The sequence below is a fragment of the Lepisosteus oculatus genome, chromosome 23, assembly GCF_040954835.1.
Source record: "Lepisosteus oculatus isolate fLepOcu1 chromosome 23, fLepOcu1.hap2, whole genome shotgun sequence".
Taxonomy (NCBI): Eukaryota; Metazoa; Chordata; class Actinopteri; order Semionotiformes; family Lepisosteidae; genus Lepisosteus; species Lepisosteus oculatus.
The window spans coordinates 452187-471526 of NC_090718.1; the positions used below are offsets into that span (position 1 = coordinate 452187).

The 19340-nt window shown below is 51.7% G+C and overlaps 3 protein-coding genes across 6 annotated transcripts in view; 2 read left to right on the top strand and 1 right to left on the bottom strand.

Moving 5' to 3' along the window:
- The window catches only part of myh14 (myosin, heavy chain 14, non-muscle), a 51196-nt gene extending 49525 nt beyond the window's left edge, over nt 1-1671 (bottom strand). For 2 of the 3 annotated variants that reach the window (XM_069182653.1, XM_069182652.1), the window contains exons 1-2: nt 1525-1671; nt 307-469 (exon numbers count right to left, since the gene is read on the bottom strand). In XM_069182653.1, coding sequence (XP_069038754.1) covers nt 307-465 — 159 coding nt within the window. In that variant the 5' untranslated portion in view covers nt 466-469; nt 1525-1671. The remainder of the gene's footprint in view (nt 1-306; nt 470-1524) is intronic. The other variant, XM_069182654.1, reaches the window with a different exon arrangement.
- Nucleotides 1672-3145: 1474 nt separating this feature from the next.
- Nucleotides 3146-6013, top strand: LOC102686917 (mpv17-like protein). The gene is made up of 5 exons (XM_069182655.1): nt 3146-3321; nt 3656-4024; nt 4536-4606; nt 4698-4727; nt 4925-6013. Exons 2-5 carry the CDS (start codon nt 3667-3669, stop codon nt 5054-5056), a joined length of 591 nt encoding a protein of 196 aa, XP_069038756.1. The 5' UTR covers nt 3146-3321; nt 3656-3666; the 3' UTR covers nt 5057-6013.
- Nucleotides 6014-11262: 5249 nt separating this feature from the next.
- On the top strand, nt 11263-18548 carry rpl18 (ribosomal protein L18). Of its 2 annotated transcripts, XM_069182657.1 has the most exons (8): nt 11263-11413; nt 12839-12949; nt 14789-14875; nt 15237-15344; nt 16933-17031; nt 17118-17241; nt 17333-17402; nt 18427-18548. In XM_069182657.1, the coding sequence occupies exons 2-8, from the start codon at nt 12947-12949 to the stop codon at nt 18500-18502; spliced, it is 567 nt and encodes a 188-aa protein (XP_069038758.1). In that variant the 5' UTR covers nt 11263-11413; nt 12839-12946; the 3' UTR covers nt 18503-18548. The 2 variants fall into 2 exon arrangements, with proteins under 2 accessions (XP_069038758.1, XP_069038757.1); XM_069182656.1 differs by lacking the exon at nt 11263-11413 and having other exon boundaries at nt 12847-12949.
- Nucleotides 18549-19340: the final 792 nt, after the last annotated feature.

A 19340-nucleotide genomic window follows, 5' to 3' on the forward strand; every position in this document is an offset into this window, starting at 1 on the left:
AGCACAGATCAGGCCCCACCTATCATCACAGATAATCGAGCACAGATCAGACCCCCCTGATTGTCACACAGATAATCGAGCACAGATTAGACCCCTGATCGTCACACAGTTAATCGAGTACAGATCAGACCCCACTGATCATCACAGATAATCGAGCACAGATCAGACACCACTGATCGTCACATAGTTAATCGAGCACAAATCAGACCCACCTGATCGTCACACAGATAATCGAGCACAGATCAGACCCCCCTGATCGTCACACAGATAATCGAGCACAGATCAGAATCCCCATCGGCGTCTCACCTCGAACCCATGCCTCTCGGATGAGACCCACACCAGCCGCTTTGCTGCCCAGTCAGCCTGGCTGGAGGCTGAGAAGGAGGAGCCAGGCGAGGAGGGCCCCGCCCCCAAGTACAGGAAGCGGTTCGCCTCACTGACGCTGCCCCCTGCTGGTCTGGACATGATACTTCAGGGAAAAAGAGAGGTTAATACAGATAGAGTGGACACTACAGCACAGTGACCCTGACTGACTAACTGGACACTACAGCACAGAGACACTGACTGACTGGACACTACAGCACAGTGACACTGACTGACTAACTGGACACTTCAGCACAGTGACACTGACTGACTGAGCTGGAGGGTTTCTTACTACATACAGTATACATAGTGAGTGACTCACTGAACCTACAATTCATCCTCTGCAGTGGAAGGGAGAGGGACAGGTCTGGTTCTACAGGGAGAGAGGAATGTGGTTGGACTGGTCCAGAGCTCTGTCAGCATGGACACACACATTCCTGACATTGTCACCCGTCATCTGTCACATCTGTCACAGCTGTCAGACACCAGATTCTATAATTCTATCATCTGGATTATAACTGTAGACGCACAGTGCCAGTGTGAGACACTGTACCCAGTCCCTCAGCTCTCAGCCTGACACCCCCAGTCCCCCAGCTCCCAGTCTGACACCCCCAATCCTCCAGCTCCCAGTCTGACACCCCCAGTCCCCCAGTCCTCCAGCCTGACACCCCCAGTCCCCCAGTCCCTCAGCCTGACACCCCCAGTCCCCCAGCTCCCAGTCTGACACCCCCAGTCCTCCAGCTCCCAGTCTGACACCCCCAGTCCCCCAGTCTGACACCCCCAGTCCCCCAGCTCCCAGCCTGACACCCCCAGTCCTCCAGCTCCCAGTCTGACACCCCCAGCTCCCAGTCTGACACCCCCAGTCCTCCAACCCGACACCCCCAGTCCCCCAGTCTGACACCCCCAGTCCTCCAGCTCCCAGTCTGACACCCCCAGTCCTCCAGCCCGACACCCCCAGTCCCCCAGTCTGACACCCCCAGTCCCTCAGCCTCTCCCGGGTGGTGCCGCAGGTACCCGGACAGCAGCTCGGCCGCATCCGGACCGGTCCGAGCCCGCGAGCACCGAGCCGGAGCCAAAACCCGAGAGCGGTGCGGGCCGGTTCGGTCGGAGAGCCGCTCAGCTCCTCGGTTCTGCACTGCCAGGACACCGAGCCGCACCTACCCTGCGAGCAGCGAGACGCGGGCTCCTCCGTTTTTCTCTTTGTTTTTCTGGAGCAGCGCAGATCCAGCAGCGCAGCGACTGCGCCCGGTTGACAAGACCTGACAGACACACTTAACACACACACACTGACAGTCGGGGAGGAGGGCGGACTGAGGGCAGGCCCGTTGCTTCAGCGGCTCGATCACTCTTCCGCACGGTAGCCAATCACTGCTCACGTTGGAGCCGAAACCCCGCCCCAAGCGCGGGCGGGCCCAATCAGAGGACCGAGCCTCCGCCACCGCTCCGCCTACGTCAGTTGAGCAGTGCGGGGGTGCACCGCCCCGCCCCCTCCCTGGCAAGCCGGGGGAACTGAGCAATGGCAGGCGGGGGCGGGGCACGGGCGGCAAGAACAGCCAATAGCAAGGCAAGGGAAGACGGGGGCCTGGGTGATTGACAGGCCCGCGGACCAAGCGCAGCGCAGGAGCAGGTGTTTCTGAGGATGCAGCTCAGACACCGAGCGCTCGTCCGCTCTTTGTCTCCTCCGTCTCTCGGCCTCGGCGGCTGAGGCCGGGGGGAGGGGGGGTTCTCCTCCCCGCTCCTTAGACTAGCGCAGCAGGAGCAGTGACAGGCTGAGAGCTCTGTGAGCCCCCGGCGGTGTGTGTGTGAGGAGTCATTGATCGGGACCAGAGCTCTCTCCCTCTCTGCTCCTCCTGCTGCCTGGGAAGCAGTGCGTCTCCCAGCAGGCTGTGCGCTCCTGCGCTGACAGTGTGTGAGAGACATAGAGGTGATGTTGGAGTCGGCAGTGTTGCCCCCAGTGCTGGGCCCTGGGTTTGATTCCCGACCTGGGGTGCTATCTGTGTGGAGTCTGCATGTTCTCCTGGGATGCTCCAGTTTCCTTCCACAGTCCAAAACATCACTGCCTCACACACTGGGACACACACACAAACACAACACACACTGGAATGCTACAGAACCCTGAACAGACAATACACACTAGCCGAATATTTGACCAAGATAAGAAACAGCAAAAAGAAACAGACCCTGATGAAGTACAGGCTCAGTGACCACAGCCTGGCCAGAGAAACTGGACACAGGCACACCTGGCTGTCCAGAGAGGACAAGCTCAGTGACCACAGCCTGGCCAGAGAAACTGGACACAGGCAGACCTGACTGTCCAGATAGGACAGGCTCAGTGACCACAGCCTGGCCAGAGAAACTGGACACAGACAGACCTGACTGTCCAGAGAGGACAGGCTGTGCTCCCACTGCCAGCGGGGAGAAATAGAGACAGAGGTGCACTTCCTACTGCACTGTGACAGATACTCTGGGATTAGAGAAACATTCTTCCCTAAACTCAGAAATCTGGTCCCAGAGTTCCCACACCTACCAGAATCACAATGGGTCCCAATCATACTGGGAGAGGGAGGAGGGAACTCAGTTGAACTGGCAGCCCAGTATGCGATCTCCTGTCCCAGCCTGAGGAACAGTGAGTCTGTCTCCCTATAATACTCCATCTGTCTAGAGTCTATGTAAATATTTTTTGATATATCTTTGTTGTAAATGTCTGTAATATGTCTGTAGATTTTATTTTACTATTTGTTTCATGATAATTTTCTTATTTTTATCTGCTTTGGCAACACTGATTGTACCCATCGGTCATGCTAATAAAGCACCTTGAATTGAATTGAATTGAATTGAAAGAGAGAGGTCCTGTAACAGGACACCAGCAGGACTATATTTAACCCAGAACACAGCTGCTCCTCTCAGTCCTTCCTCTGGGCTCCTGGACAGCTCCTTTCACGTGCTGCTGAGCTCATGGTGAGTGTATACACACACACACAGCAACACAACTCACACACACACACACAGCAACACAGACACACACAGCCACGCTATCTCTCAGGCTGAGAGCAGTCTCCCGTGTGTAAAAATCAATGATCCGTCTCGCTGCTGCACTCTGAGCCCTGTCTAGTGGCAGGACAGCTGCAGGAGGTCCTCCTCTCACGAGCGCAGAGACGGGCCGAGAGCTCACACTCCCCACAGGCAGCGCGCGCCGGCCGAGCACAGCAGCCTCTTCCTTACGCTGAGGGTGGCGGGGGTGTGGAACAAGCTGCCGAGAGCATCTCGCCCCGCTCCTCCTCTGTCTCCGCAGCCCCGGGACCAATGCAGCGTGTCACGTCGGCGGTCCGCTCCCACCCCTGGCTCTGCAACGTCGCTGGGTACACCGCCCTCTTCGCCACCGCGGACCTCATTCAGCAGAGCATGCTGGGAGAGGGGCTTCAGGCGGAGCTGCAGGACGAGGCGGGGCTCGAGGGGAGACGGGCGGCCGGGCCGCCGGTGGACCTGCGGCAGACCGCGCGCGTGGCTCTCATCGGGTTCTGTTTCCACGCCAACTTTAACTACCGCTGGCTGGGCGCCCTGGAGAGGGCGCTGCCGGGGGGCGGGGCTGGCAGGGTGGCGGTGAAAGTCGCCGTCGACCAGATCGTGGCGGCGCCTGTAACCATCAGCGTGTTTTACACCGGTGAGCGCAGCTCCGGCTCCTGTGTCTGACTCGACTGACACTCTCTTCTCTCTTCTCTCTCCCCTCTCTTTCTTCTCACTCTCCTCTCAATCCTCTCACTCTCCTCTCTCTCCTCTCACTCCTCTTACTCTCCCCTCTCACTCCTCTCACTCTCCTCTCACTCTCCTCTCTCCTCTCACTCCTCTTACTCTCCCCTCTCACTCCTCTCTCTCCTCTCACTCTCCTCTCACTCCTCTTACTCTCCCCTCTCACTCCTCTCACTCTCCTCTCTCTCCTCTCACTCCTCTTACTCTCCCCTCTCACTCTCCTCTCACTCTCCTCTCTCTCCTCTCACCCCTCTTACTCTCCCCTCTCACTCCTCTCACTCTCCTCTCACTCTCCCCTCTCACTCTCCTCTCACTCCTCTTACTCTCCTCTCACTCTCCTCTCACCCCTCTTACTCTCCCCTCTCACTCCTCTCACTCCTCTCACTCTCCTCTCTCTCCTCTCACTCCTCTCTCCTCTCTCTCAGGGCTCAGTGTGCTGGAGGGGAAAGATGACCCGTTTGAAGATCTCAGACAGAAGTTCTGGACCTCCTACACGGTACTGGGAGGAGTGAGAGACAGACACTGGACTGGCTGCCATCTCTGTGGGAAAGACTAACACCCTCCTCTCTCTCTGTCTCCCCCTGCAGGCCGGACTGCTATACTGGTCTTCAGTGCAGGTAAGTGTCCAGGAAGCAGGAGCCCGTCAGAGGGCTGGCGCTCAGGTCCAGTGGGAGAGGCTGAGTGACTGGGGTGGGAGGGCTGTGTGTGTGTGAGTCTATTTGTGATCTTTAGGCAGTCCAGCAAACAGGAGTACAGAATGCTGATGCTGCAGTATAGTACAGAGGCAGGCTCACTGTGCCTCTCTGTCTCACAGGCAGTGAACTTCTCCCTCGTCCCTCCAGCTGTCCGCACTGTCTTCGTGGGAGGGGCAGCCCTGCTGTGGACAGTGTTTCTCTGTCACCTCAGAGGGAGAAGAGAGCTCATGCAGGACAGAGACACTGACTGACTGACTGACTGACTGACTGACTCACTGACTGACTCGCTGACTGACTGACACAGTGACGGACACACTGACAAACACAGTGACTGACTGACACATTGAGTGATACACTAACTAATACTTACTAGACTCACCACACTACATCTTCGCAGTATGGAAGAAGAAAATGAGGACCAAGACAAGAACCGTCCTGTGTCCAGCTCTGGGTCCAACTCAGTGTCCAGTCCAGTGTTCATCCAGGTGCCCACCCTAGTTTCCAGTGCCATGCCCAGAGGCCGTGATGAGCCTCCAGGATCTGTGATGAGCCTCCAGGACTGTGATGAACCTCCAGGATCTGTGATGAACCTCCAGGACTGTGATGAGCCTCCAGGATCTGTGATGAACCTCCAGGATCTGTGATGAGCCTCCAGGACTGTGATGAACCTCCAGGATCTGTGATGAGCCTCCAGGATCTGTGACGAACCTCCAGGATCTGTGATGAGCCTCCAGGATCTGTGATGAACCTCCAGGATCTGTGATGAACCTCCAGGATCTGTGATGAAGGAGTTGTGACTCATAGGTGTGTAAAATATGTTGAAAAGTGTTATTTGAGCTGAGGGGAAACACACACTGTAGTAAAGGCAAAGGTGCTGCTCCAGAGCCCACTGCGGTGAGAGCACTGACTCCCTAGCCCTGTGACCCACATCGGGAACACCGTGTCAGCCTCAGATCCAGCCTTCAGACAATGTTTACATCCTTTATCCAGAGATAAATCAGGGAATAAAAACGTTCTGGGATCAAATGGTCAAATTCTGAACTCTGTTTCCCTCCCACCCTCGCACCGTGAGCCCCGGTCTCAGTCCGGGGTCCGGCGGCCCGTCCGGCCGGCGAGTCGCGCTGCTCCTCCTGTTGTCACACTGACACGGAGCGAGAGTCAGTATCCGAAAAGGACAAGTGAATAAAAAAACAAAAGAACACAACGCGTTCAAATTTCACAATGTGTTTGTATGCCTGGCCATTCTTCAGGTTTTAGACAGTTTAAATAATGTTGCATTTCGGTCTTATGAACATTAAAGCAGGGAGTAGCATTGGACCAGTTTGTTTTGTGTATGCGATCTCTTCCCGTTATTAAAAACGGATAAATTATAAACACGTGTTCTTTTTCCGTCTTACATCCTAGAAATAACGTTACATCAGCCTCTGTACAGCTCACTTTCACATTTAGACCCGGCAGCTGGCGACAGGGGGCGCCCGTACGGCCGGCGAGCTGATATTCCTTTTTTTTTTATTTATGCTTAACAAAAGAGCAACAATTACAATACAAACAAGAGTACATATAACAATTCAAAACAAAAATATCGTCAGGGGTACATACTGCTACATAAATTCAAGTTATGAAAAAAGATTAAACAAATCAAACAAAAATAATGTCCGCACCGCTTTCATATTTTTGCATTTCGAAATAGTCTGCAAATACCCCTTTACTTCCATTTTAAAATACTCAAACACAGGGTACCTCCCAGACCACTTCATTTTATGTATGTGATAACGTGCCAGTATAATAATTAAATTTATTACAAACAAAATTTTTAGATTGTTTTCACTGGGGCTAAAACATCTTTTTCATCAAAACAAATATCAATATTGGTCTCTTTTTTAATATAATTCTGCAACTTAGTCCAGAACATTCTTACTCTGGGACATAACCAAAACAAATGCTGAATAGTTTCAGGGCTATTGTCACAAAAAACACATTTGTCATCTATATTAATTTTAAATCATTGGGTAACAAGAGTTTTTACTGGTTAAATTTGATTAATTATTTTGTATGAAACCTCCTTAATTTTATTGGTTATACAATATTTATTGGGCATCATCCAAATTTTTCTCCAATCAATGCGTTTTCCAAATGCGGAATTCCAATATATTGTAATCGCAAGTAAATTATCTGGCTGCTGCTGGCACCATCATATGCCAGCAGCCATATCACCCTGCAACTCACAACTGGCAACCCACTGAAGCTAAGCAGGTGTGAGCCTGGTCAGTACCTGGAGAAAAACTAAGGTTGCTGCTGGAAGAGGTGGTAGTGGGGCCAGCAGGGGGCGCTCACCCTGTGGTCCATGTGGGTCCTAATGCCCCAGTATAATGACAGGGACACTATACTGTAAACAGGCACTGTCCTTTGGATGAGATGTAAAACCAAGGTCCTGACTCTCTGTGGTCATTAAAAATCCCAGGGTGTAGGGATGTAACCCTGGTGTCCTGGCCAAATTTCCCATTGGCCTTACCAATCATGGCCTCCTAATAATCCCCCCCTATGAATTGGCTTCATTACTCTGCTCTCCTCACCACTGAGAGCTGGTGTGTGGTGAGCGTTCTGGTGCACTATGGCTGCCGTCGCATCATCCAGGTGGGGCTGCACATTGGTGGTGGTGGAGGCTAAAGCGCTTTGAGTGGAGTGTCCAGAAAAGCGCTATATAAGTGTAAGCAATTATTATTATCATTTTTTAACAGGGATCTCAAAAATTGGTTATAACTCACTATAACCTTTCCTTGTAGTCTAATATGAGCTGTAAATTCTTCCAATGTTTCTAAAGGACTACTATTACAACTCCTTAAAATCACCTTAAAATAGTTAATGTTTCCCCAGAAATCGCATTAATTACAGTAAAATACTGATCCAAAGTAATAGAAATATTGTATCTATTAACAAACTCGGTGTAACTATATATTTTACCATCAGCCTTGATTAATTGTTTAATCCAAATTATATCATTCTTGACCCAGTTTTAAAAAAATAAGGTTTTATTTCTAATTTTTATATATTTGTTGTTCCAGATAGTAAATCTATGTGGGAAAAAGTTATGTTTATACATAAGTGACCATGTCAGAAGTACTTGTTTATGAAAACTGGGAAGTTTCAAGGGGATTTTTCCAATGTCAAAGTTACACTTTAGTAAAAACTCTAGACCCCCTACTTCTTGAAATATCAGATTGGGGATTATATGCCATATACTTTGCTTATTTTTTAAATAGTTTTGTATCCATTTAATCTTAAAAATAGCATTAGATGTCCTAAAGTCTAAAGCATTTAAGCCCCCTTCTGCCTGTGGAAGACAAATAATTTCTCTTTTAAGATAATGGGGTTTATTCCTCCAGATAAATTTGAAAAGTTTGGAGTCAATTTTCCTAATAGTTGCAGGTGGTACAACCAGAACCAGTGAAGCATAAACTAATCTACATAAACCCTCAGATTCAGACAAAAGTATTCGACCATTTAAAGAAAGGTCTCTTAACAACCATAAGTCAAGTTTTTTTTCAAATGAATGCATAATTGGAGAAACGTTTAGATCATTTCTAATTTTTGGATTTTTGGAAATCTTAATACCTAGATATTTAACTACATCTTTTACAGGAATATTACATATAGATGAAACATCACAGTTCCCAAGAGCCATCAGTTCACATTTTTTTAAATTAAGAGAAAGACCAGAAACAGAGGAAAAAACATTTATACACTTAATTGCCTTCTCAATCTCTGCATGGTTTCTTAAAAATAGCTTTGTGTCATCAGCTAATTGGGAACACTTAATCTCTCTATCCTGTATTTGAATACCCTGAAACACATCTTTTTTTATATGAATAGCTATAACTTGTGTGACCAGCAGGAATAAGAATGGGCCTATGGGACATCCTTGACGAATTCCCCTACCAATTCTAAATCTATGAGAGGTTCCATGAGCCAATTTAACAGAGCTGTTACATTGATTGTACAAAGTTCTAATTACCTTTTGAAAATACTCACCAAAGCCAAGAAATTGAGAGTTTCAAAAATATAAGAATGTTCAATTGTGTCAAAAGCCCTATAAAAGTCCACAAATAGAATAAAACTATCCTGACTAATAGGTTCACCATAGTCTACAAGGTCCAACACCAAACAAATATTATTACATATATGTCTGCCTTTCATGAAACCTGATTGTGACTCATCAATTATTGAGTCAAGGCCTGTTTTCAGTCTCTCTGCAAAAACAGAAGCAAGAATCTTTCCATCATTAGTAATCAAAGTGATAGGCCGCCAATTATCTATCAACAAATGATCTTTATCTGGTTTTGGAATGATGGTTATTAAGCCCTGAGTCATCGAGGTTGGTAAAACTCCCTTGTCAATCGATTCCTTAAATGCCAGACGAAGAAATTCAGCCAAATCATCTCGAAAGGTTTTATAAAATTCAGTGGTAAATCCATCATTACCAGGAGATTTGTTAACCTTAAGCTTATTAATAACTTTCTTAATTTCAAAGATGGATATCTCTTTATCACAGATGGCTTTAAACCCTTCGTCTATAGTTTTAAAGTCTTCTTTTAATGAGTTCAGAAAATCACACATTTTATCTGTAGAACATGCCTTACTAGTATATAACTTACCATAGAAATCTGATACATATCTTTAAATCTCTACAGGATTTTGAGTTTCACAGCCATCTGTGTTAAGTTTACTAAGAGATGTATAATCTCCATTCTTTTTTTCCAAATTATAGAAGTATTTTGAGTTTTTTTCACCTTCCTCCAACCATCGTCTCCTGGATCTAACAAAAGCTCCTTTTGCTTTTTCCATGTATAGTTCATCCAGTTCATCTTGCAGTCCAATTAATTTATAAGCATCTGTTTGATCGGTATTGCTGTCATCAGTAAGATCACAAATTGCCTTAATAACTTCCTCTTCCTTTATTTTATTAGAGCGTGCAGCTTCTTTACTTCTTTTTATAGCAATTAATCTTAACTTATACTTCATAAATTCCCAGTTTTGGCTATATGAATCTGTTAATTGAGCTCGCCTCCAATATGTTTGTATAATTTCCTTAATTTCCATTTTAAAGCTGTCATTTTCCAAAATCCTATTATTGAGTTTCCAATAAGTCTTAGGGACTTTAGAATCCTCATTGTTACTCAAGTTAACAGAAAGATAAATTGCTTTATGGTCAGATATTACTGATGGTTCAATAGAAACCTTGTTAATCTGTCCCTCTAATGCATTTGAATTTAACCAAAAATCTATTATTGATCTGTCCTTGTTACACCACGTGAACTCCTTCAGTCCTAGATGTTTACATCTCCATATATCACTAATTCCTAAGCCTTGACATAACCTGTGCAACTCCATATCAGGAGGGGGAGATCTAGCAGGTACAGGGTATCTATCCAACTTAACATCAAAGACTGTGTTAAAATCACCCCCTATTAAGCTGATATTCCGGCACAGTAGCACCTGAAGACGCTCTCTACCTATCCGGCGCCTGCGGCTTGGCGCGGTTATAATACGTCACCACGGGCCTCACCTGTAGCCAATCCGAACCCTGGCCCGCGAAGACGTCACTATCCCAGCGGGGCCGGGGAGCGGGGGCTTCTGGGAAATGTAGTGTGGTAAATAGACGGTCTGACCCAAATCAGCGCACTCGAGTGATAAGTTAAAAGTATCGCGAAAACAAATATGTCAGTTAAGTACAGGCCTCGGACAGGTGCGCCCGGGTTGTGTAGCGAAGTGTTTCTAATGCTGTGTATTTGAATGTAAGCATCAACAAATTAAAACTAAATCTCGGCAGATTTTCAAAATATTTTGTTTTTATTGACCATCAAATAATACAAACAAAGGAGAAACAGAGTCCGAAATAAAAACAAGTGAACGAAAAGAAACAGGACAATGGCGTACAGAGGTCGTTACAAATGGGAACACAAGTGGAAAGTTAAAATGATTACAAACACTGGTTGTGTTTTCTGCCTGTTTATTTTGAAGTTTTCGATGGAGTTTAAGTAACATTGCATTTACATCTCATAATAAAGAAGAGAGTGGCGTTGGAGCATTTTGTTTTGTGTTGTGATTTTTCCCCATTATTAATAACAGATGGACTTGTTCAATTTGCTTTTATGTTTAATACACAGAAAAAGGAAACACGACGAAGACGGGTGTCGCACTATGACAGAACTAAGGCAGCATCGACGGCAATGAAATAGAAGAACCAATCAGTCCGAACCTTTTCCACAGTCCGCAGGCTGTGTGGTGTTAGGGGTCACACTGAGGAATCCGTTTATATGCTAAACCAGTTCATCCAGCGTCTTATTTGATATTTTACATGAATACGAGTATAGTTTAAATGAATTCGAATTGTTTTAAAGCACATAGGGTTATTTTTTACTCTACGCGTATGTATGTGAAGGACTGGAGTTTCTCTTTTGAATAACAGAACTGTAACCAGAGCACCGTTCACCTGCAGCTTGGAAAAACTGCCAACATCCAACAGGTTTCGAGAAAAACGTGCAGTTTGTGACATTTGGTTACAAACCAGACGCGGACAGCTGACGGGGACAAACTACCTGATCAACAAGGTGTGTATCGTTTGATAAAACCAAGGATCAGACTGTAGATTGGTGTAAACAGCCTCTTGAACATCAAGTATCGGACAGGGGAGGAGGAGGTCATTTGTCAGTTTAGCCGGCCGGAGGATGTGGCTGCTTTTGGAACGAATGTTTGTTACAGAAAACTCCTGTCAGAGAAACTGGCTCTCGCTTGCTGCTGCTGTGCCTTGACTTCGGAGCCGATGATCTAACTCTCTTTCTCCCTCCTGACCTCCTCTCTGCTCGCCTCCACATGGAAACATTCTGCCAGCAAGAGAATGGCACACGCCTCTTCGTTTTTATTCTCAACACCATGAGCGATGTCCTGAAATAGTACTATTATTCCACCAAGAACAGACAGAGCGCCAGAAAAGTGAGGAATGAGGACATGAGGAAAATGTGTTTGGTTATTTCAGTCTCGGATCCACAAAATGTACAGGTGTTGCAATCAAAGTTAAAACCTTTTTTTTTTTTCAGAAATTCCTGAGTGATGCAAGTCGTTCAGTTTTTTCAAATGAACGTGTTTAGCTCTTGGTGGGGTAGGAGAGTCATGTGTTCCGTTCTGGCAGAGAATCTTCGTCTGTATCATAAAATGACCTTCTCCTTGATGACAGGGAAGAATCTCTTCCCCATAATTCTTCAGATGCACGTATTATTACACTTTTTTTCCATAATATTGTAGGTTCTAATCTTGATCTCAAGTAGTAGGGGAATTATATTATTATAAGATGTGAGTTTTTTAAACAAAGCCAAAAGAGTATTTGGAATTGCATCTATAATTTCATTAAATTCCATATGACATTCAGTGTCATATTTTTGAACATAATCACGATATTGATTAAATTCTCCATTAACCTCTGACTGACCCTTATTTAACCAGTATCCATAATATATTCTCTTTGTAGCAAGATATATCTGCTGTTCCATATAATAGTATTACGAGGAGTGAAGTTATGGTAATATAGTCATTTGGCGTGTAAGAATACTTGCGGTATCAAAATCACATCTCATCAGAAAGTCAAATCCTCACATTCTACAGCAGACGAATTGTCAACATATTCAAGGAGGGAGCTGCGCCAGCATGCGTAGACCACAGAGGAACAAGTGAAGGTTTATTCCATAGTGAAAAGCGAAGAAAAGAAACACAACGCTACTTGCTCCTTTGAATGACAAACGCCAGAAAAGCGCTATATACGTGTAAACAATAATAATAATAATAATAATAATAATAATAATAATAATAATAATAATAATAATTAAGTATTATTATTATTATTATTATTATTAATAAACATGTTCTTCCCAAACAACGTTACGCGTGTCCCTTAACAAACATGGCTCCCTTAACAAACAATGGTTAAAAGCACGCTGTAACCCCTTCCGGTTTTCCCTTCCCTCACTAAACATGTCGGACAGAAACGAACCAATCAGCGAGGCGGGTCTCTATCACGTGACGTAGACGCCGAGTGCGGCTTTATCACGAGAGCGCGAGAGACCGCCTTCCCTTTTCGCCTCGGATCCAAGATGGTGGGTGCCGTTTACTTCTCTGGTTCGGCCGCGCCGTCGGGCGAAATCCGCATTCATCTGTGTATTTAGCGGGCTGTTGTTGGCAGGCCGGGGCGCTACGGTGATGGGAGAGTTGTGGCTTTAGTTTGCGGGCGTTATTAGCGCGCAGCTGGGAGGTTTAGTGGGAGATGTTGGGAGTCCGATGTCGGGTCGCTCGGTGGATCTGCGGGTGTGGGAGAGAGGGCCGGACCGGTGTCGTGTCCGGCTCACTGTTCTCTGGACGTCTGCGAAAGTCTCCCCCTGGTCTCTGTGGGACTCCGGACGCCGGTGCTCCTGTCCGGTGTCACTCGGGGGCAGCGGAGACCAAACACAGAGATCCGATTCCGTTATTGGCCAGATACAACGTCTTGTATTAGAATCGTCTTTTCGCAGACCCCAGCTTGCTCTCCGTGAGACCACGGGGTGAGAAGCTGGGGGTCAGAGCGCAGGATCAGACATTTATACGGCGCCCCTGGAGCAGTTGGGGTTAAGGGCCTTGCTCAGGGGCCCAATGGAGTAGGATTTCTCTGCCGGCCGCGGGATTTGAACCAGCAACCTCCCAACCACAGAGCCACAGCTCTGCCCCCAAGACCGTCACCAGAGGAGCAATATCCATGTGCGCTGTATTAACTCTTATTAATCTCTCCGTGTCCATGTACCGGAGTGTCTAGTCGGTGTGTATGAACCCCTCTCTCTCTCAGTGCAGTGTTCATGTACTGGAGTGTCCAGTCAGTGTGTGTGTATGAACCCCTCTCTCTCTCAGTGCAGTGTTCATGTACTGGAGTGTCCAGTCAGTGTGTCTGTATTAACCCCTCTCTCTCAGTGCAGTGTTCATGTACTGGAGTGTCCAGTCAGTGTGTCTGTATTAACCCCTCTCTCTCTCAGTGCAGTGTTCATGTACTGGAGTGCCAGTCAGTGTGTCTGTATTAACCCCTCTCTCTCTCAGTGCAGTGTTAATGTACTGGAGTGTCCAGTCAGTGTGTCTGTATGAACCCCTCTCTCTCTCAGTGCAGTGTTAATCTACTGGAGTGTCCAGTCAGTGTGTCTGTATGAACCCCTCTCTCTCTCAGTGCAGTGTTCATGTACTGGAGTGTCCAGTCAGTGTGTCTGTATTAACCCCTCTCTCTCTCAATGCAGTGTTAATGTACTGGAGTGTCCAGTCAGTGTGTCTGTATGAACCCCTCTCTCTCTCAATGCAGTGTTAATGTACTGGAGTGTCCAGTCAGTGTGTCTGTATTAACCCCTCTCTCTCAGTGCAGTGTTCATGTACTGGAGTGTCCAGTCAGTGTGTATGTATGAATCCCTCTCTCTCTCAGTGCAGTGTTCATGTACTGGAGTGTCCAGTCAGTGTGTCTGTATGAACCCCTCTCTCTCTCAGTGCAGTGTTCATGTACTGGAGTGTCCAGTCAGTGTGTCTGTATGAACCCCTCTCTCTCTCAGTGCAGTGTTCATGTCCTGGAGTGTCCAGTCAGTGTGTCTGTATTAACCCCCCTCTCTCTCTCAGTGCAGTGTTCATGTACTGGAGTGTCCAGTCAGTGTGTCTGTATTAACCCCTCTCTCTCTCAGTGCAGTGTTCATGTACTGGAGTGTCCAGTCAGTGTGTCTGTATTAACCCCTCTCTCTCTCAGTGCAGTGTTAATGTACTGGAGTGTCCAGTCAGTGTGTCTGTATGAACCCCTCTCTCTCTCAGTGCAGTGTTCATGTACTGGAGTGTCCAGTCAGTGTGTCTGTATTAACCCCTCTCTCTCTCTCAGTGCAGTGTTCATGTACTGGAGTGTCCAGTCAGTGTGTCTGTATTAACCCCTCTCTCTCCATGCTCAGGGAGTTGATATCAGACACAACAAGGACCGTAAGGTTCACAGGAAGGAGCCCAAGAGTGAGGACATCTACCTGAGGCTTCTGGTCAAGGTGAGACTTGGGGGTGCAGCGGGCCAGTTTTGGGGTGTTGGGGTTGATGTGGGTGAATTGAGCTGTTTGTGCCCTGACAACCTGTAATTCATTAATTCAAGGCAGTAAATCATGCTGAAGTGAGCTGTCTGAGCAGCGAGTTAAAAACGCATTTCTCCCCGGTAAGCACTAAAGTTCTCAAGCTGGGCTGGGTGTCCCAAATTCTGCTGCCTAACAGTGCCTGGAACCAACAGCAGGTCATTGTCACTCTCTAGATTAGAAACACCAGCCTCCTTCTCCAGATTAGACGCATCAGCCGCCCTGCCTGTCTGTCCTCGACGCTGTGGGTGTCTGTGTGACCCCCCTCCTCTTCCTGTCTCAGCTCTACAGGTTCCTGGCTCGCCGCTCCAATGCTCCCTTCAACAGGGTCGTGCTGAAGCGCCTCTTCATGAGCCGAACCAACCGGCCACCGCTGTCCCTCTCTCGCCTGGTGAGTCCTCCTCGTGCCCCCGGCCCTGCGCTCGCCCTGCGCCGACTGCCCCCCGGCCCCCCGGCTCGCCCTGCGCTGACTGCCCCCCGGCCCCCCGGCTCGCCCTGCGCCGACTGCCCCCCGGCCCCCCGGCTCGCCCTGCGCCGACTGCCCCCCGGCTCGCCCTGCGCCGACTGCCCCCCGGCTCGCCCTGCGCCGACTGCCCCCCGGCTCGCCCTGCGCCGACTGCCCCCCGGCTCGCCCTGCGCCGACTGCCCCCGGCCCCCCGGCCCTGTGCTGACTGCCCCCGGCCCCCCGGCCCTGTGCTGACTGCCCCCCGGCCCCCCGGCTCGCCCTGCGCCGACGGCCCCCCGGCTCGCCCTGCGCCGACTGCCCCCCGGCCCCCCGGCTCGCCCTGCGCCGACTGCCCCCCGGCCCCCCGGCTCGCCCTGCGCCGACTGCCCCTGGCCCAGCGCTTGCCCTGCGCCGACTGCCCCCCGGCTCGCCCTGCGCCGACTGCCCCCGGCCCCCCGGCTCGCCCTGCGCCGACTGCCCCCCGGCCCCCCGGCTCGCCCTGCGCCGACTGCCCCCCGGCCCCCCGGCTCGCCCTGCGCCGACTGCCCCCCGGCCCCCCGGCTCGCCCTGCGCCGACTGCCCCCCGGCCCCCCGGCTCGCCCTGCGCCGACTGCCCCCCGGCCCCCCGGCTCGCCCTGCGCCGACTGCCCCCGGCCCCCCGGCTCGCCCTGCGCCGACTGCCCCCCGGCCCCCCGGCTCGCCCTGCGCCGACTGCCCCCCGGCCCCCCGGCTCGCCCTGCGCCGACTGCCCCCGGCCCCCCGGCTCGCCCTGCGCCGACTGCCCCCCGGCCCGGCGCTCGCCCTGCGCCGACTGCCCCCCGGCCCGGCGCTCGCCCTGCGCCGACTGCCCCCCGGCTCGCCCTGCGCCGACTGCCCCCCGGCTCGCCCTGCGCCGACTGCCCCCCGGCTCGCCCTGCGCCGACTGCCCCCCGGCTCGCCCTGCGCCGACTGCCCCCCGGCTCGCCCTGCGCCGACTGCCCCCCGGCCCCCCGGCTCGCCCTGCGCCGACTGCCCCCCGGCCCCCCGGCTCGCCCTGCGCCGACTGCCCCCCGGCTCGCCCTGCGCCGACTGCCCCCCGGCCCCCCGGCTCGCCCTGCGCCGACTGCCCCCCGGCCCCCCGGCTCGCCCTGCGCCGACTGCCCCCCGGCCCCCCGGCTCGCCCTGCGCCGACTGCCCCCCGGCCCCCCGGCTCGCCCTGCGCCGACTGCCCCCCAGCCCCCCGGCCCCCCGGCTCGCCCTGCGCCGACTGCCCCCCGGCCCCCCGGCTCGCCCTGCGCCGACTGCCCCCCGGCCCCCCGGCTCGCCCTGCGCCGACTGCCCCCGGCCCCCCGGCTCGCCCTGCGCCGACTGCCCCCGGCCCCCCGGCTCGCCCTGCGCTGACTGCCCCCCGGCCCTGCGCTCGCCCTGCGCCGACTGCCCCCGGCCCCCCGGCTCGCCCTGCGCCGACTGCCCCCGGCCCCCCGGCTCGCCCTGCGCTGACTGCCCCCCGGCCCTGCGCTCGCCCTGCGCTGACTGCCCCCTCCCTGTGTGGCAGATCCGGAAGATGAAGCTGGCTGGCCGCGAGAACAAGACGGCCGTGATCGTGGGGACCGTGACGGACGACGTCCGGATCCTGGATATCCCGAAGCTGAAGGTAGGGCGGCCCGTCCTGCGAGCTGCGCCGCCGTCCCGCCCGCCCCACCCCCCCCGCGGCCTCAACCTGTCCCTCTGCCCCCGCAGATCTGTGCCCTCCGCGTCACTGACGGGGCGCGCCAGAGGATCCTCAAGACCGGCGGCCAGGTCATGACCTTCGACCAGCTGGCCCTGGCCGCCCCCAAAGGCGAAGGCACCGTGCTGCTGTCAGGTGAGCTCGGCCGGCCGCGCCCCGCTTTCCGCCGCGCCCCGCTTTCCGCCCGCAGCCCTGACCCTCTGCTCTGCGCTCCTCTCTCCCCCAGGACCCCGCAAGGCCCGCAAGGTGTACAGGCATTTCGGCAAAGCTACCGGGACCCCCCACAGCCACACCAAGTGAGCCCCGCTTTTCTGTCCAGGGTTGGGGGAGGCGGGGTGGTGGTGACGTCCGTTCCCTTGAACCCCGCGGTGACCCAGTGTGAGGGGTCCCCTCGGGGTGCTGGCACGGGTCTGGGAAAGTGGGAGTCGGTCACCCCCTCGAGCTGAGCTGGGGGTGACGGACAGGGGCAGCTCGTCGCCCCGTGCGCGGTGCTGAGCACATGATGGCGCCTCGCCGATACTGGGGCGAGCATAAGACCAGATCTCCAGAACCTGTACAGAGCCGAACCTGGCTGGTCCGAGAGCCGGTCGTCGGTGATCGCGGCGAGTTGTACGGTGACAGATTTGTGACAAACGGTACAAACAATAATGAGTCAAACGTCACTCCTGCTGAGCCCAGTGTGTTGAATACTACTAGCAAATCAGTGAGATAACATTAATAAAATTGCTCCAGAGTAATACAACCTAACAGGAAAATTGCTTAATGATTAGATATTTTTGTCCTATAGAAAATGTTTAGCAATTTCATTTCAAAACGTATTTAGCCAGAGCTAAGAACATGATTGAAAACTAGAAACACCAAATAGAAAACAAAAGTGGCATCAAAGCCAGATGATTTTCATAATGGACAAAACAGGTTTGCAGTCTGTCTGCAGTCTTGGGTTAAGTATCTGATTGAAAGATCTCCAGCCTCTCTGCTGAAGTGAAGCGTATATAACTGGGACAGAACTGTGGCGCAGACTGGCGCCCACAGGAGTCCAGCAGCCCTGATCGTTTACCCACAGTGTCCAAACCAGAAGGGTTCTGTTCTGCTGTTCTGTTGCGGGCTGTTCAGCAAAGCAGTAAACAAGAGATCTGCGACGTGGATCTGTTCTGTGCTCATGAAATATTTGAAGGTTTTATTCATTGGAATGGGTAATTAATCACAAGAATTTTAAACGGGCTCATGAAAATCTGAAAGCAGACCTGTGTTGCTGGGGTGAGCGCCCGTGTGGGACTGTCTGTGCTGAACCCTGACCTCTGACCCCTTTGCTCCCCGCAGGCCCTACGTGCGCTCCAAGGGAAGGAAGTTCGAGCGAGCTCGTGGCCGGCGCGCCAGCCGTGGGTACAAGAACTGAGCGCCTCTGTCCGCAAAGTCTGGGAAATAAACCTGCTTGTCACACAGCCTGCCTCTGCCTCTCTCTGTGTCTCCGTCTCTCCGGGGCTGGGGGTACCCCAGAGCACACGGCGCTGCCAGCGCCCCCTCCCGGCAGTGTCGCTCTGAGCTCCGGCCCGTGTTGCACACTCGTGTCCGCGTCCTGTGGGGACGGGATCTGGGTGCGGGGCGGACGGACAGGAGCGGTGGGTATCGGTCTTGCGGCCGGGGGGCGCGATCAGTGGTCGAAGAGGAGGCAGAAAGCCACAACCTGCGCCGTTTCCAGCAGGCGTCGTGTCTGCCGTTTCCAGCAGCGGGACGCGCCAATTCACCCGTGGGGGAGACGAGCGCTGCTGCTGGGGCTCAACCCGTTCGCACAGAGCAGCGGTACAATAATACATTCGGCAATATTGTTCACAAAGTAATGACTGCGTTTGGATGGGCTGTTACCGCGGTTAAAGGCGTCTTCTTTCTTGGTGGCGCTAAGCTTCCGTACTGAAGGGTCTGGACACAGGAGTGGGACTTGGAGCCGGTCCACTGGAGGGGTGAAGACTCTCTCTGCCTCAGCGCGTCCATGACTGACCGGAACCACGTGGCCAGTCCGCTCCCCGGACATGACGTCAAGAGCTCCCCGCCCCACTTAAACACACCCGACACACTGGAGACCGGTTACACACACCCGACACGGGAATAACAATTTTAAATGTTACATTTGACATATAAAAGTCTATAACATTCATGCCACCTTGTTTTTTTGGTTTACACAGAAGGTGTTTCCTAATTAGGTTTATTCTTCCAAATAAAGTTGTATAATAGTTTGT